Source organism: Muscardinus avellanarius (assembly GCF_963383645.1).
Source record: "Muscardinus avellanarius genome assembly, chromosome: 5".
NCBI classification, from domain to species: Eukaryota; Metazoa; Chordata; class Mammalia; order Rodentia; family Gliridae; genus Muscardinus; species Muscardinus avellanarius.
The window spans coordinates 87,308,562-87,327,004 of record NC_137790.1 but is presented as its reverse complement, the minus strand read 5'-3'; the positions used below and the strand labels follow the sequence as shown (position 1 = coordinate 87,327,004).

Genomic DNA, 18,443 nt, shown 5'->3' with positions numbered 1-18,443 from the left:
ATGGTGCTGCATCTCGGCAGCCTCAATCTTGGGAGATCATAGCTGAAACACATTCAACCCTTCGATAAAGGTTTTAGAATCAGTGATCCCAAACTTGAACCTGCCTCAGTTTCAGAATCAAGTGTCTTTCAATGTAGAATCTGTAGTCATTTTAGAGCTATCCGTCCATTACCAAGAACCTCAACAGTATGGAGATTCTTCAGATGAACTGTCTTCCCCTTGCTCAGCAGTCTGCAGTTGGTTGAGCAGGATGGTCCCAGATCTCACACTAAGATGGTCCCTCATGACCACTTCCTCAGAGGTAGGCTCAATTTGTACACACGATCTTAACATTCTTTTCTTTGTCCAAAGCTCCTGGCCCAATGCAAGGAGATTAAAGGCAGATCATTAGGGTGATGTTAAGTGGGCCCAGGTCTCTGAGAGAGGATGGAGGCCCCGGAAAGCCAACAGCTGAGGAAAATAGTGCTTTCCACCAATGAAGCTTTGCACAGAGTTACTCTAGGGGAAGGGGAGGTAATGCCGGCACCTTCTGAATGGAGCCCGCTGAGCTCTGCCAGGACCCTTCTGTCCTGGATGGTGGCACCTCGCAGAACGTGCCTCAGTCCTCCTTGTGACTCTCCCCTGAGGTCATCCCTGCAGCCAGGGATGAAATAATAACACCGTCTGCTAAGAAAATCTGGTGACCATGATGAAGTGACTTGTAGAGAATTCATTTTGACTACCTGTCTTGTGTCTTCAACCTCAGACCAATTTCTACCCAGACCAATTTCTACCCAGGTTAGGTCATAAAGACCTTCTGGGCAGCATTCCAAGGCCCCTGTTTTCCCCTGTGGGCTTGTCCCATCCATGTACATGCTGCACATTCATTTGCCCTGGAAACCCAGATCCAAATGAAATCACTTCTCAGTGACCAGAAGCGACACTATTCTCAGGCATGTGGGTTCTTCTGCCTATTAAATATCTTCTTAGGGGCACATATTTTCAAATCACATTAGTCAAGATACCATGGACAAGTCCATTAGCCAGACCCAGTTTTCTCATCTGATAAATGGAGAATAAATCCTGCCTAGCCTATCTTTCATGGTTGTTTTGAGGATCCAGAATGGGAGTTCTCTTCATGATAAGAAGCTCCTTTGATTTCCCTTATAAAACATATGCACAAGGAAATTATCTTATCAATGAAATGGCAGAATGGGGGAGTAAGAATCTTCTTTTTCTTTCCTACTCTCCCCCATACCACCTGTGCTTATTTCCAATTGGAAAAAGTCCACCAGTAAATAAATATTTATATATTATATAAATATGTATGCTACATATATACACACATAAGACCATCAGAAGATTCTTTAGGTCATTCCCTGGAAGTGGGAAGTGCAGAGAAGGAAAGGTACCTGCCTGGTAGACTACTTCCTTCCCACAAACTCCCTTCCTCTTATCTTCTCTGCTTTTAGGAATAATCTGCCACCAGGGCTTAGAACTCAAACAGGAAACATTCTTTGGCTTGGGAAAAAAAAGCTGGGTGTGTTTCTTCCTCCTCTTCCTCCTCTTCCTCCTCCTCCTCCTCTTCCTCCTCCTCCTCCTCCTCTTCTCCTTCTTCTTCTTCCTCTTCTTCTTTCCCTTTTACACAATCTTATGACACCAATTAAAAAAATAAACCCCAGTTTCTTTGCTTTCTCTCCCAGGTGTTCACAGAACTAAGAAAATAAATACCACATCTAAGGTGTGCTGCACAGGCAGCTCTGGTGCTCTCAGAGCTGTCTCTAAACAAACACGAAGCCACCGGGAGAAGGCTTCGGGAAAGGAACAAGTGCCCAGTGACAGTGCAGAGAATCAGGAATGGAGGTTCAGCTTTCCACAGTCCTGCAGTCTCCACAGCAAGTTCAGGGAGAAACTGCCATTCAAAGGATAACCAAGAAACCACCGTGTGCTTGCTGAGCCCTGCCAAGGATTATGCTCAGAAAGCTGGAGGCCGCTGTGTCTCTGTACAGAAGGACCTTTGTGCAAGTTTTCTGGAACAGGACTCTTTCCCTTGACCACATCCGATCTCACTGTAGCAGGAAACCTGCAGCCTGATCCTCAGGAGCAGGAAACTTGCAGGGTTGGTGAGCTGCTGTTGGTTTCAGAGGCCTGGGGAAACGCGGAGGTTGCTGTGTCAGCCAACCCATTCTGCTGGGCCCGAAGTCCGTTCTCGTGTTCCATGGGCACTGGCTCTGTTAGGGGTATGTTGTCTAATGAAATACACAGACCTATGGAAAGGTGAAGTTTTCTTCTGCAAGTGTGGCTTTGCTTCCACTGGGTAGAGAGGGGTGTGTGTGTGTGTGTGTGTGTGTGTGTGTGTGTATGTGTGTGTGTTTACAGTTTCTTGTGTTCCCTCTTGATTTAGCTGGCGTTTGGTACAGTGCTTATTCTTTTGAACGGCTCTTCCTCCTCAGTGAAAAGAAGCTGCTCTTCTGGGGAGGCCCCATCATCATGGGCGCTTGGTTCTTGTGAGTAATTTTAATCTAAAAGCAAAGAGGTAGGAATGAATTAGCAGCAATGCAAATCCCAGTAGCCTAAGAGAAAGTAAATGGCAGAGAAGAAAGAAGGCCAGCTTTGGCCTGGAAGGAGCTCCATGCAGAAGGACAACTGTCCTTGAACGGCTTCAAAATTGGCAACTTGACCCTGACTGGGTCTGGAGTTTGGCACTGCTGGAAGCGAGGGGCGGAAACACTGGGGAGAGACAGGTGTGAGCTTCCCACGTGGCGATCAGCTCGCACCTGTCTTATGTCCTTACTATTCATAGACTGTCAGAATGTCATAGCCGGAGGAGACCTTGGGGACCTTCTCATTCAACCCTTCTGTAGGATAGATAGGAATGGGAGCCCAAGGTTCCATAGGGACTTAGGTTAGCTCAAGTTCACGTGGGGAGGAGCAGGACAGCTAAAGCCCTGTTTTCAGGTTCCCAGCCTCCACTCCTGCCCAGGTAGTGGAAAAACTCAGCCAGCTGACCTGCAGGCTTCAGTGTGACTTCTGGCCAAGCAGCACCATGTGGGCAAGTTCCAAGAGAGTTCTTTAGTTTTAATTTTTTTTTTCTGAGCCTCCAGGGAAGACACTGCTTTCTTATAAAAGCACTTAAAATTTTTTACGGTTTATAAGTGTTCTTTCCTGTACATTTTAAGTAAATTTGAAGTAAAAGATGCTCTTTATCATTTTTAATCCTTTCCCCCAAAACTTATCCTCAGGGCATGGCTTACAAATGTTTAATCCTTATTTGAATGTGACCTTCTCACACTGTTACCATAATACTCTACATTCTCAGTCCATCAACAACATTGGTCAATTATGACCCATGGCCAGAGTGGACAGATGGTGTGGAGATAGGAGGCATGCAGGATTCAAAGCCCTGGGTTTGGCCGGGCGTGGTGGCGCATGCTTGTAATCCCCACCCGCGCTTAGGAGGCAGAGACAGGAGGATCGAGCAGGTTTGAAGCCAGCCGTGCGTGCTGGCTTAGGAGAGACCCTGTTTCCAAATAAAAATGTAAAAATAGGTCTGGGAGTGTAGCCCGGAGGTAGAAGGGCTTCCGGGAACCCCAGTACCACCAAAAAAACAAAAAACAAACAACAACAACAAAAAAAAACCCAATAACAACAACAAAAAAATAGCCCTGGGTTTGGATCCCAGCACTTCCACTTCTTTGCTATCAATCTTTCTTCTGTTTTTGGTGGTACTGGGGATGGAACCCTTCTGGCTTCGAACCTGCGCGATTCTGCTGTCTGCCTCGTAAACGCAGGGATTACAAGCGTGTGCCACCACGCCCGGCGTTCTAACTTTCTATTTAACCTTTAGAGCCAGTGCTTGCTGAACTATACAATGAGCATAATGACATCTGTACTATTTTCTTCACAAAGATCATATGATAAACTGTCAATGAAAGTCTACTGTAAACCATAAAGTGGAAAGTAATGGTTAGTTAAATACTTGTATTGGAGAAGAAAGAGAGAGGAGAAAACAAAAAAGAATGTTCAAAGAAACAATCTGTGAGCCCATGAACCTATAAACCCAATCTTGTGGTTTTTAACCACATTATTGGAAAAGACAGCGTGACCACAGGGAACAGAAAAATTCTTGAAGAGAGAAACAACCCATCAACAAGTTTAAATTAATGTAGGATAAACCAAGTGGTGTAAAAAAGAAGTTGGGGGCTGAGTGTGGTGGTGGCACATGTTTGTAATCCTAGTACTTAGGAGACTTAGATAGGAGGATGGCAGGTTCGAGGTCAGCCTAAGCACTCTGTGAAACCCTGTCTCAAAAATACAAAGTAAAATAGAGCTGGGGGGGTATAGCTCAGAGGTAAAACCCTCAGTTCAATCCTTGGGATTCAATCTCTGTCTCTCTCTGTCTCTCTGCCTCTGTCTCTGCCTGCCTGCCTGCCTGCCTGCCTGCCTGTCTGTCTGTCTGTCTGTCTCTCTCTCTCTCTCTCTCTCTCTCTCTCTCTCTCTCTCTCTCTCTTTCACACACACACACACACACACACACACACACACACACACACAATGAGTAGAGTCTGATGGGAGTAATGAGAGGAGAATTTTAAGATTTGAAGGAAAGGAAAGAAACGTGTTGGTGAAAAGGTATTGGGTAAGCCGGGCGTGGTGGCGCATGCTTGTAATCCCAGCATTCGGGAGGCTGAGACCAGAGGATCATGGTTCATGGACAGCCTCAGCTACTTAGTGAGGCCCTCCGTAGTTACTGAGACCCCGTTTCAAAAGAAAGAATTAAAAATAGGGCAGGGGGTGTAGCTCAGAGGTCGAATGCCCCTGGGTTCCATCCCCAGACCTGCAAAAACTAAAAAATAAAAAAATAAAACAAAAGGTATTGGGTAGAAGAGCCATGTATGAACAGGCTGAGTAGAGAAATGTGGTCCGGGATACAGTGGGGCCGTTGGTTGGCTCAGGGCATTAAAGGCGGGGTGCGGTAAGCTTGGGTTCATGCGAGGTAATGAGGAACCGTGGAAGATGGATGAGAGATGAAAGACGGCTCAAGAATAACATAATGACAAGTAGAGTTGCCAGCGTGAGCTGCAGCGGGAAATGTCTGGCTAAGCGCGGACTACTCAAGCCAGGTTTATGTTTATGTCTCCAGGAAATGGAAAGAAAGGAAGGAACCAGAGGACAGCCCAGCCTGGTGATGGCAGCTGAGAGGGACCCTTGTGTTGCTTCCACCAGCCGGGAGATCCCCAAGGGGAGTGAGTCTTTCTGCTGTGTGGGGTCACCAGAGGAGCAAACCGAGAATCCACTAAGTGCCATTTGGAGTTGTGTGTCTTGCGGGGGTTCTGGGAGTGAGGCACTGGCAGGGAACCCCCACAGCACAGATCCATGGCATTAGCACTCCCATGTGCTAGTGATTCATGGCATGTTCCCTTGGGTAAACCTCTCACTCCTGGGCTCAGGCACTCTTTGGAGGGAAAGATTTCTGCTTCCTCACCTGGGCTTTCCCTGAGCCAGCGTGGCGTCTGGTCAGAGAACACACAGGGAAGCACAGCCAAAGACTGTGTGTCCTGGCAGGAGAGAGGGCTCTGCTGGGCACAGGTGGCAGCTGGGGCGCTGCCCACACTTTCTGCTGGTGGAGCCCATTTTTTTGGTTTTTGTTTTAGATGATAGAAGATACTTGCTTCTCCTTTCTCTCCCTCTCTCTCGCTGAGCTCTGAGCTTGCTTAGCACCTCTGAGGCACTGAGGAAGTGAAACTCAAACTCAAATCCCTCTCCTTTGGTTTTTAAAGCAGTGTTGACAAAGATCTTGATAGGGGAGAAGTTTGGAGCTCCGGGCAATAGGATATTTTGGTCATGTTTGTGAATTCTATTATTACAGATAACTAAGAAAAATATGAGGTCATATCTTCATTCTGAGGCAAAGAGATTTCAGCCTTTAAACACAAATTAGGGCTGGGGGCTAGTAGTAAAACAGTTAAGATCCTGTTTTAGGAGGTGGTTTGGCACTACTTAAACCTGCCCCTGATAGAAAAAGAGCATCCCAGCCGGACGTGGTTGTGCACGCTTGTCATCCTCGCACTTGGGACGTGGAGACAGGAGGATGGCACAGGTTTGAAGCCAGCCTCTCTGGCTTAAGAGACCCTGTTTCCAAATAAAAAATATAAAAATATATCTGGGAGTGTAGCCCGGAGGTAGAAGGGTTCCATCCCCATTACCACAAAAAAAAAAAAAAAAAAAAAAAAAAGAGCATCCTACACCTCTGTCGTTAAACCAAACTTTTCTGGTAACTAGGCAGGTCAAGAATTTAAAGTCTATGATTTTCTTAAGAGCCATTCAGAACACTCATAGTTCCAGACATGCATTAAGGACAGCAATCTTATGTTACTTTTCTGCTTTATTACAGAGAGAATTGATCCAGTAGACTTTTGCATAACAGTTAAAAATTCATAAAACTACTACAGCCCATAATTTCTCCTTCTAAAATGAAGTAAATTTTTTTTTTTTTTTTTGCAGTACTGGGGATGGAACCCAGGGGCATTATACCTTTGAGCTACACCCCCAGCCATATATATATATATATATATATATATATATATATATATATATAATTATACACACACACACACACACACACACACACACACACACACATATATATATATATATATATATATATATATATATATATATATATAGTTTGCAGGTCTGGGGATGGAACCCAGGGGTATTTGACTTCCGAGCTACACGCCCTGCCCTATTTTTTATTCTATATTTTGAAACCGGGTCTCACTAAGTTGCAAAGGGCCTCACTAAGTAGCTGAGGCTGTTCGCGAACCACGATCTTCTGGTCTCAGCCTCCGGAATGCTGGGATTACAAGTGTGTACCACCACTCCCAGCTATCTTTTAAGTTTTTGAAACAGGGTCTCACTGAGTTGCAAAGGGCCTAGCTAAGTAGGTAAGGCTGTCTGTGAATCACGATCCTCTGATCTCTGCCTCCTGAATGCTGGGATTACAAGTGTGTGCCACCATGCCTGGCTAAAATGAATTATTAAATTTTAAACCTCACTAGTGTTGAAGGTTCATTTTGTTTGGGGTGGGAGAGGATGTTTTACATTTATCAGCATAATTTTATTACTTTAAAAGAAGCAATAAATCAAAGGACTTCTTCCTCTCAGAGTGAGTGATTCAGATCACATCTTAGCAAAATGACTAATAACCTTAAGTGTGGACCCTTTCCAAATCATGTGGAAAGTATCTGAGGTCTGCCATGATTCCAAAGGGAGATAAGTAGAAGGCACAAACAATCTTAAAGGGGACATTTAAAGTTCTTCTGACATTTAAAGAAGTTAAGGTAATATTCTGGCTTAAAGTGAGTCCAGGGAATGAAGACCAGGTTTGCATTAGCTTTTTAGGTCTTGGTTCTTTCTAGATTCTCCAAGATCTTTGAGTGTCCTGCTCCATGAAAATACTTACACCAGAGACCTTCAAATGTACAATCAGATTTGGCAATGAATGGGGAAGTGTGGGGTTAATAAATAGGAAAATTTGGCCAGGCGTGGTGGTGCACATTTGTAATCCTAGCATTTGGGAGGCTGAGACAGGAGGGTCGCAGGTTCGCGGACAGCCTCAGCTACTTAGTGAGGCCCTCTGCAACTCAGTGAGACCCGGTTTCAAAATAAAGAATAAAAAATAGGGCAGGGAGTGTAGCTCGGAAGTCAAATGCGCCTGGCTTCCATCCCCAGACCCGCAAAACAAAACAAAAAACAAAACAAAAAAATAGGGCTGGGGAGTGTAGCTTGAAGGTAGAATGCCCCTGGGTTTCATCCCCAGTACTGAAAAAAAAAAAAAAAAAAAAAAAAAAAAAGCCGGGCGTGGTGGCGCACACTTTTAATCCCCGGGCTTGGGAGGCGGAGACAGGAGGATCGCGCAGGTTCGAAGCCAGCCACGCTAGTTTAAGAGACCCTGTTTCCAAATTAAAAAATATAAAATAGGTCTGAGAGTGAAGCCTGGAGGTAGAAGGGCTTCCAGGAACCCCAGTACCACCAAATAAATAAATAAATAAATAAATAAATAGATAAATAAATAAATAAATAAATAAAAAATAGGGAAATTCAACTAGATTAGTGATTCTCAAAGTGTGGTCCCTGAACCAATAACATCTGCATCACCTTGTTAGGAAAGTTCTCAGGCATACAGAATAACTGGACCCCAGAAATCTGGAATATGACCCAGTAATGTGTATTTTAAAACTCTTCAGGTTATTCAGGTAAGAACTCAAGGAATCACTGGCCTGAATAACTGAGTCACTTTCAGCTTAGAAATCGTACTGTCAACCAACTGTGGGAGAAGATTCTTAATTTTGAGGCTCAGATCTTGAAGCATGAGAGATCATCTCACAGAGCTACCGTTGAGACAGTTTTCTTAATAAATATATATTTTATATACAAAAAATATGGAAAAAGTTTTTTTTTTTTGCGGTACTGGGGGTGGAACCCAGGGGCATTCTACCTCTGGGCGACACCCCAGTCCTATTTTTATTCTTTATTTTGAAACAGGGTCTCACTGAGTTACGAAGGGCCCCACTAAGTAGCTGAGGCTGTCCATGAACCGCAATCCTCCTGTCTCAGCCACCCAACTGCTGAGATTACAAGTGTGTGCCACCAAGCCCAGCTTGGAAAAAGTTTTTAGAAAACCACGCAGAGGTAATAACTTTTTGGCATATTTCTTTTAGTTTGTTTCTTTGCTTATATTTTTACAATTTTTATCGTCTGTGTGTGTTCAGTGCTGGGGATGGAACCCAGGGCATTCTACCTCCAAGCTATACCCCAGCCCTATTTTTTATTCTTTATTTTGAAACAGGGTCTCATGGAGTTGCCAAGGACCTTACTAAGTAGCCAAGGTGGTCCTTGAATCACTATCCTTCCATCTCAGCCTCCCGAATGTTGGATTACAAGCCTGCACCACCATGCCTGGCTTATGCTTATATGATTTTAATAAAATTGCAATCAGATTTTAATGTGCTCTTTTTGGGGGGGTGATGGTACTGGATATGGAACCCAGGGGCATTCTACCTCCAAATTGTACCCCTAGACCTACGTTATTCTTTTATTTGGAAACAGGGTCTCACTAAGCTGCAGAGGGCCTCACTAGATTCCTGAGACTGGCAACAAACCTGTGATCCTCCTGTCTCAGTCTCCCAAGTACTGAGATTGCAAGTGTGTACTACCATGCCCAACTTTTTAATGTGCTTTTCATTTAACATTATTTTGTAAGCATTTCTAATGTTATTAAGTATTTAATTTTAAAAATCAATATTTATTTATTTACTTATTATGCTGGAAAAAGAATCCAGGGCTTTGCATATGGCAGGCAAGTGTTTTACTACTGATCGATACCTCCCACCCTTAAATATTTATTAAATAGGATTTTCCAGTGGCTAAAAATAATTCCACTTGATAAACTCCACATTGCTTATTTAAACCCTTTCCTTAAATGTTGGACTTTAAGGTAATTTCCAGGTTTTTTTTTTTTTTTTTTTGCTATGATGCATGAATAGCCCACAACATTTCTTCTGTGAATTACTTGTTCATAGTTGCATTGTTAGTATCTTTTTCCTGCTGGATTTTAAGAGTTGATTTGTTATAAGGAATTAACCTGCACTTTGATGTTATGATTATGTATATAGAAAGTTAACAGAATCAACTAAAATATCTAAGTACAAGCTATTTTAATGAAGTCTCATAGAAAACTAGATAAAAATTGATAGCTTTGATATTGATATTACAAATATTTTGTTGGTAGCTTTTTAAATATCATATTGGTTCTTGACTTCTAGAAGTTAAAATTGATTAATAGTCAAATATGCCACTTTTTCCTTAGAAAAGCCCTACCCACAGTGTAAATATAACCATATTTTTCCCCACAACTAGTAACCTTTCCTTCTTTCCTTCTTTCTCTTTCTTTCTCTTTCTTTCTTTCTTTCTTTCTTTCTTTCTTTCTTTCTTTCTTTCTTTCTTTCTTTCTTTCTTTCTTTCTTTCCTTTTCCTCCTCCTCCTCCTCCTCTTCTTCTTCTTTTCAGAACCCAGAGGCATTCTACCTCTGAGCTACACCCCCAGCCCTATTTTTTATTCTTTATTTTAAAACAGGGCCTCACTGAGTTGCAAAGGGCCTCACTAAGTAGTAGCTGAGGCTGGCCTTGAACTGCGAACCCCCTGTCTCAGCTTCCCAAATGCTGGGATTACAAGTGAGCTCCACCACGCCTGGCTTCAGTTTATTCTTTTAGCTTTCTATGTACATAATCATATCACCTACAAGTAATACCAGTTTTTACTTTTCCAAATAGTTACATTTGTTTTCACCTTCACATATATTGGCATTACCTAAATTTTTCAAACAATGTTAGCATACATGGCTTATCCATGATTATAGTGAGAATTTATCTAATGTTTTCCTATTAAGTGAAACATTAGTTTTGAGTTTAGTGTAGATATTTATGTATGTATGTATGTATTTATTATCGGTACATTGTAGTCATACATTTTAATGGGGTACAAGATGATAGAGGCACATGCACACATCACTTATTGAGCCCTTCCCAGTTCCCACCCCATTCCCCCCTTCTCATGTTTCGTTTACTGATTGACTTTGATGTGCTTATTAATGTATATCATGTATGTTAGGGGGTTTTGAAACAAGGCCTCACTGAGTTCCTGAGGGCCTCCCTAGGTTGCTGATGCTCTTGACATCTTGCTGTCTCAGTCTCCCAAGACTGGTATCACAAATGCACTGCCATGTCTAGCTATTTTTCATTATTTTGAGGGAATTTCTTTCTAAGCAGCTTTTATCTTTAAAAGTCAGAAATCTTAGTGGGGCACGGTGGCACATACCTATTATACCTGAAAAGCTGAAACAGGAAGATTACAGGCTCTCAGTCAGCCTTAGCAACCTTGTGAGGCCCTCTGAAACTTAGTGAGACCCTGTTTCAAAATAAAAAACAAAACAGAGCTGGGAGGCTGTAACTCAGAGATAGAATGCTTCTGGGTTCAATTCCTAGTAGCTTTATCTCCCCCATTAGAAATTTTGAATATACCTGAATACTTTTGGGTCATCTGTTTATATTATTATGTAATTTTCTACATAAACTAATATTAAAAGATTTATTTTCATAGCTTTGCTTTCAGGAGTGAATGGTTCCTTAAACACATGGTTCAATTCTATCTGTCTATATGTTTCACTAGAGTTTTTATATTCATATTGAATATGAATTTATATTTGTCTGGAGTTTTCTATTTTTAAGCATAATTTTTGTTAGGTTATTGTATATGCCTCTATTTCATAAAATGTATTGGTTAGCTTTCTGTCCTTGTCTGTACTATGGGATTGTTTATTTAAATACTTATGTCCCAATAGTATGCAAGAGTCCTGCCGCAAGACCATCTGTTTTGAGGTTACCATGTATGCAATTCTTTGAAAACATTTTTTATTTCATTAATGGTTAACAAGATTTCCCTTCATTTTCTTAAGAGGTTCAAGCTTATTAGAATCAATATGATTATACATATTATCTTATAATTAAACAAAGCCAATGCCACATTTATATTTAGTTTTTGTATCACATTTACTATGCATTTTTCACATTTGAATATTTCTGATCCTTGTTTTTTCTCATTTTAAAATGAGATTTTCAAACATTTGATATGTTTAAGGTACTAGATTTTGTTCCTGTTTTTGAAATTATTTAATTCCTATTTTTATTTTTGTCATTGTCTTTCTTCTGCTTTTTCTAATTTTTTATTATTGCTATTCTAATTTAATTCAATTCTATTTTAATTTCTATTGTTATTTTAATTATTCATTATATTTTTTCTTTTTATATGATAAAGCTATATGAGGCTTTGAATTTAATTCCAAATATAGTTAAGGTCATATTCTGAAGTCTTTGAACTGAAGACTTCTTGTTTTCATACTTTTTTTAGTAGTCAATAATGAAATTCCCTTGAACCTATTGTTTTTTATGAGTGTGTGTGCATGTGTGTGTGCGCGTGTGCATGTGTGTGTGTGTGTGTTGCTATTGTTTGGTACTGAGGATTGGATCCAGGGGCATTCTACTTCCAAACTACAACCTCAGCCCCTTTTACTTTTTAATTTTGAAATAAGACCACACTAAGTTGCTGAGGCTGGCTTTGAAACCACAATCCTTCAGCCTACACCACCATCCTCGGCTCTTTAGGAGAAATTTTAAGTCTCCAAGTAACTGGATTTTATCTTCTGTTAGCAATATCTGGTTTTGTCACCTTTCGGTCCCTATTTCTCTCTCTTTCTTTCTTTCTTTCCTTCTTTCTTTTTCTTTCTTTCTTTTTTTTTGTGTGTGTGGCAATAGGAATTGAACCCAGGGATATCCTAACTCTGAGCTATATCCCAAGCCCTATTTTATTTTTATTTTGAAACAGGGTCTCACTAGGTTAATGAGTCTCACTGATTGCTGAGGCTGTCCTTAAATCTGTGATTCTCCTGTCTCAGCTTCCCAAGTACTGGGATTACAAGTGTCTTCCACCAAGCCTGACTTTTGGTCACCCTCTCTTACCTTTATTTGCCTATGTTTAACAAAGGCAGTGTGTGTGTGTTTATTCTTTTGTTTTAGGTATATCTGTTATAGAAAACATACATTTGAGCTGGGCGTGATGGCACATGCTTATAATCCCAGTACTTGGGAGGCTGAGACAGGAGGATTCCAGACTTGAGACCAGTTTACTACTTAGTGAGGCACTCCGCAAGTGTTCCACCACTAAGCTACATTCCCAGCCCTGTTTATTTTATTTTATTTTTAAAATTTTGATACAAGGTCTCATTAAGCTGCTCAGACTGGCCTCAAACTTGTCATTTTCCTGAATTACTGGGATTACAGATATGCGCCACCGTGCCTGACTTGTATTTTAATTTTTAACCCAATTTGAAGGTATTAGTCTCTTAGCAGAAGACTGAACCTTTAAAAAAAGAATCAGTCTTAAGCTGGGCGTGGTGGCACACACTTGTAATCCCCAGGCTTGGGAGGTGGAGACTGGAGGATTGCGCAGGTTCAAAGCTAGCCACGCTGGTTTAAGAGACTCTGTTTCCAAATAAAAAAGTATAAAAATGGGTCTGGGAGTGTAGCCGGAGGTAGAAGGGTTTCCAGGAACCCCAGTACCACCAAAAAAAAAAAAAAAAAATCAGTCTTGATATAGTTAACCTTGATCCCTTTCATCTACAAAAACATTTTAAATGTTGGCTTATAATTTGGTTTCTGTGTTTTGCTACATTGATAGAATTTATATATGCAGAATTCTCTCAGATTTGAAAGGTGTATGCCCTGTTTTGGTTTCACTAATGAGTAGCTAGTGATTTATATATTTTAATTATGAAAGTGAAAATAAATAATAACAAATTTAGCATATTTTTACTATTCCTTCAACAATGTCTCCCACAGACTTCCAGTCTTTGTGAATATAGCATTAGGCTTGGGATCCAAGCTATTAATGTTTATATTATACAGCTTCTCTTTTGAGGAATGAGTTTTCCCATTTGCATTTAGTTGCATGACCATACTTAACATATGTTTTACTTATTCTAATTTAATCTGGCTTTAATTTTTACCAAAAGTTCACTATGTTGTGATATCCCAGTCTTAAGCCTTTAATTTTTAACTATTTTATAGTTGGTGTGTGCCTTCAAGAAAATGGCTCAACAAGAGATAAGTTTGTTTTAAACCTTGCAACTTTAAGAAGGGCTTTGTTACCAAATTGCGTCCCTCTCAAATTCATATATTGAAGCTTTACCCTCCGTGTGACTATATTTGTATCCAGTGTCCTTAAGAAGGTAAATGAGGTTAAATAAGGCCAGAAGGGTAGGGCCCCAATCCAGTAGGATTGGTGTCTTTATGAGAAGAGACAGAGGTGATAGAGTGCACAGGCAGAGCAAAGGCTGTTGAGGGGACAGGCAGCTGGATGCAAATCAGGAATAGACACTTCAGAGAAATCAACCCTCCCAGAACCTGGATCTTGGGCTTCTAGTCTCCAGGACTGTGAGAAAACACACTTCTTTAAGCCACCAGTCTGTGGTATTCCATTAGGGTTGCCTAAGCACACTAATATACCTTTACAGGTGGATTACTGAACCTCACACAATACAATCACAGGGTCACAATTGTTTTCCCAGTGAGTTATACTCTTGGCAGGGAAGGATGCCGTAGAGGGAGTGTGGCGGTGGGGATAGAGAAGTATTTGGCTGAGGTAGAGACCAGTGCTTGGAATTGGGGAATGGCAACCCAGTTTTCAAGTATCCTTGGCCAGGTGGGAGAGAGTTTATTTTTCTTCTAGCTTCTTCTTCTTTTTTTTTTTTAAGGTAGAAAAAGCTTGGGTAGATTTTTTTTTAAATTTAGCTCCATCATCATAATAAGTAGGGAAATTCTCTCCATCTCTCCTAATTCCTACAAGATGAAATGCTAATATTAGTTTTTGCTATAATGTGCTTTCACCTTTTTGTTAATCCTCAAAGGTCAAAGTAAAATTTTGCAAAGAATCTTCTTTTTTTTCTTGTAATACTGGGGATTGAACCCAGGGTCTTTCTGTCTCTGAGCTATATCTCCAGGCCTATTTTTAATTTTTTTATTTTGAAACAGGGCTCACTAAAGTTGGTGAGGTTGGTTGTGAACCTGAAATCCTCCTGTCTCAGACTCCCAAGTCCTGGAATCACAAGTGTGTGCCACCACGACTGGCTAGAACATTTTATTTTTATAGAAATTTCTACTCTTGACTTTAAGATACCATTTCTTTTCAGCAGGTTCATGAAAACCCTCTCTATATCAGAAGAAAACTCAATATTCCAAAAGGCTAAAAGAGGAGGAGGTTATGGCGGCACCTGAATACTCTGTAGTGTAAGAAAACTTTGGGGATTTGCATATTTGTTTTCTTATGGAGGCTGTCACTCATGTAATATCCCAAGAGAGGCCCTGAAAACCAGAAGTGGTCCCCCCCCCATAGTTTCTAGCTGAGTTTCTAATGGAAAACAAACCAAGATAGGAGAGGAGGAAGCTTGCATAGGGAGCTGCCATGGGCTGGCAAGCCAGGGAGGGAAGGGGATGCTTACTTTACTTGTTCTTCGTTTGTTCAGTCCTTTATTCATCATTCAACACATTACTGTGTAACTATTACAAACCAGGCACTGGGCTAGGGGCTGGGTGATAATGCCATAAACAAATCAGATAACCTAGCAACCCTTTCTGTGGAGTTTTCAGGTAGGTCCTCTGGATGGAAGCATGTCTGTGCACTGTGTGGTCAGAGTGCCTGTAGGGATGTCCTGGGGTAAGTGTGCCCCCTTGGCTTCCACATATGGAAACACTTAGCCAGCACACTTGCTCACCAGCAGGGAATCTTTCTTTTGATGCAGTAAGTTCCCTCTCAATTGGAATGGTTCAGGCTGAGGCTGTCAAGGTACCACAGACAACCTGTCAAAACTCACCTAGAATTATTGAAGATAGGCTACATCTCATCCCAATTTGTATCTGGTGCCTCACAGTGCCTGGCACAGAGCAGGCATTCAATAAATGTTTGGCAGGTAATGAATGGATGGGTGTATGATTTTCCAAAGTCCCTCCATCTTTGAGATTCAGTGATTTCTTTTTTATGTGTGTGTGGTGCTGGGGATTGAACCCAGGGGCATCTACTTCCGAGCCACACCCCCAGCCTTATTTTTTATTCCGAAACAGGATCTCACTAAGTTGCGGAGGGCCTGGCTAAGTTGCTGAGGCTGGTCGAACCTGTGATCCTCCTGTCTCAGCCTCTTAAGTACTGGGATTACAAGTGTGCACCACCATACCTGGCTGAGATTCAGTGATTTCATATCAAGTCATTGTCCAAAAGGGGGCAAAAATCAACCTTATCCTCCCCATCTCGAAGACTGGCAAAACTCACCGTGCAACATGGCTGCATCCAGGGCTCTCCATCCACTTGCATGGGCAGCAGCTTGTTAGTCCTGGAACCCCAAAAACCAAGGACAGTGAGCTTCTCAAAGTTAGAGAATTATTGTCATTTGAACCAGAGTAAAAGTGGGAAGACCTCAGGTGTCCACCCAGGAGTGGCTCTCTAAGACCTTCCAGGACAACTCATTACAAATGGAATACTAAGCCCACTTCAGGGACTGGGCTTGGCAGTCTGGGGCCATGTGCAGGTTTCTGCACTTTCATCAGCAGTGTGGGCGATTCTGTTGCCTTGTCCATCTTCAGACCCCACTTTGAGAAACCTGTGGGCGAGCAGTGAAAATCATGAATATCTTGAAAAAAGAGGTCAGCCAGCAGGGCTGTGCCACTGCTGAGGAGACCCTTCTCAGTCCCACAGGTGGCCAGAGGGCCAGCAAGTTGCGCCAAAAGTTCTGCTCTGGAACGGGAAAAGGCTTGGGCTCCAAGCTGAGCCCAAGTTGCATCTGTCCATGAGGTAACGTCTCCAGCTGTGCGGGGCATGGCTCGGGGCTCAGTGCGTCTTGCCTTGTACTTGATCCTGAATAACGCTATGACCTGGGGTTGCAGACTGTGGAGTTGGCGTAGTTGGGAAAGGGGACATCCAGGAATATTGTCCTCAAGGATAGAAGGGGAAGAGAGGAGAGTGGTGCTTTCCTGCTTCCTTCTGCAGGCTCTGAATTTGCGTCCCTTGCCCTTTGGAGGACAGGCTGCCCTGTAGGAGCCTGTGGTTGGGATGGCAGGAAACAGTTAACCCCCGCTAGCCAGGAAGCCCTCATCTGGGTTTGGCATCTGACTGGTTTTTGAAATTACAAAATGAGAGAGGAAAGTTGCACTTTTCTGTGATGATTCTAACTGCCCTTGAGGCTATTTAATAATAAAAACAATAAATTTAATAAAAGCAAACAAGGAAGAGTGGCATTTTGGTACTCAGGGCTGAAAAGGGGATCTGGGAAATGCCCAGGAGGATGGAGCTCCTGCTTTCTCTCTTCCTATCTGGAAAGCGATCTGCTGATTATGGAGAAGTTGTCCCCTTATGCATAGCTTTTGAGATTCCTCAGGGATCAGGATGTGTTCTCTGTGTTCCACATAAGTTATGCGCTCAATATGTTGACAGACTGAATTCACTTGGTATTAGAGACCCAGAGAGTGGGCAGGATTAAAGAGATTAATCTGGAAAACAGGGTGCACATCATGACAACAGCTCAGAAAGAAAGGGAACAAAACTTTGCAGGAAAAGAAAGAGAAGACGAAGACAAGGGATGAAGAAAAGGGGGTGGTGGGATGGAGCCTCAGTTAAGACGCTTCAGAGAACCACCTGGGGGTCCTTTCTGATGGATACAGCAAAGTCTCCCCCAAAATGCTCTGATGACACTTGTCCACAGGGTTCTGGGAGAAAAGAGTTCTATGGTCAATATTCTGGGAACTCCTGCATACTGTGGCCCCTCTAGGAGATCCTCAAGGCATATTAAGAGATATGATCTATAACAATTGAATGGAAAAGGCAAAGAAATAAAGACTCCTGAAATAATCAGATGGGGGAGGAACCCAAGAAAAAAAATGTGGCTAGTTGCATTGATTAATCAGAGGCAACTGAAATCAGAGGATTCCTTTTATTAGACACCATATCTTCCTAATCCTGTAGTAGCTGGCCGTGTGGTCCATGCCCTGAAAAGTTACCATCTTCTTAGTCAGTTATACTGGGTTTGCTGATGTTGACAGTTTAGCATTCAAAGGCATATAGGAAATAGCATTTCCAAAACCACTGTCCAACAGAGCAGAGAATCTGGGTTTTACCACAGAGTGCCCCCTGACATATATATAGCATTTTAATTTGTAAACATAAAAACCCCCGAGGGACTGGACCTTTGGTTCTCTGGACTTCATACTCTTACACTTTTGTTTAGAGACTTTCAACAGTCAGTTTAAGAAAACAGCAAACTGACTGTGGTGGCCCCTCTGGCTGGTGCCTTGGGTGGTTGCATTTTATCCTGTTTGGGAAATGATCTGCAAAGATGTTCTTTATAAATGTTACCAGGCTTCATTCCTCCACTTTCCTAGCTGACGTCTGCAAGATCGTTTAGGAAGGCGGAGAGTCTCCGAGGCTGCTGGGTAACAAGGAGGCGTACCTGATGGTGACAGAGGAACACTGGGCCAGCCTTCTGCCCGCACTCTTCAGGCCGGTGTAGATCTGCCCCATCTCCATGGCTCCCTCTAGCCCCACCACTTCCAGGAGCTGATCGCTGAGGTCTGCAGAGTGAGAGATCAAAAGCAGTACAGACACATCTCTGTTCCTCCTCTGTCAGTGTCCCTTCACCTTTCACCAAATGGCTTTTTCATACTCTGAGAAGGCATTTCCCCAAAGGTCAATAAATAGACTTTTTTTTTTAATGAGCAAAAGCCCAGTTATAGCAAAAAAGGTTTTGATTCAGAACATTAATACGCATTCAATGACTAGGTTGACACACCACGAGGTGTCTTCAAATG

At 42.2% G+C, this 18,443-nt stretch overlaps 1 protein-coding gene across 1 annotated transcript in view; it reads right to left on the bottom strand.

The window, feature by feature from the left end:
* Positions 1-1,830: 1,830 nt before the first annotated feature.
* Positions 1,831-18,443, bottom strand: part of DGKG (diacylglycerol kinase gamma) — a gene marked incomplete at both ends in the record, with an annotated part of 164,082 nt that continues 147,469 nt past the window's right edge. The window contains 5 exon segments of the mRNA XM_080696557.1: positions 1,831-2,054; positions 2,057-2,110; positions 2,417-2,501; positions 15,916-15,976; positions 18,086-18,206. Coding sequence (XP_080552683.1) covers positions 1,831-2,054; positions 2,057-2,110; positions 2,417-2,501; positions 15,916-15,976; positions 18,086-18,206 — 545 coding nt within the window.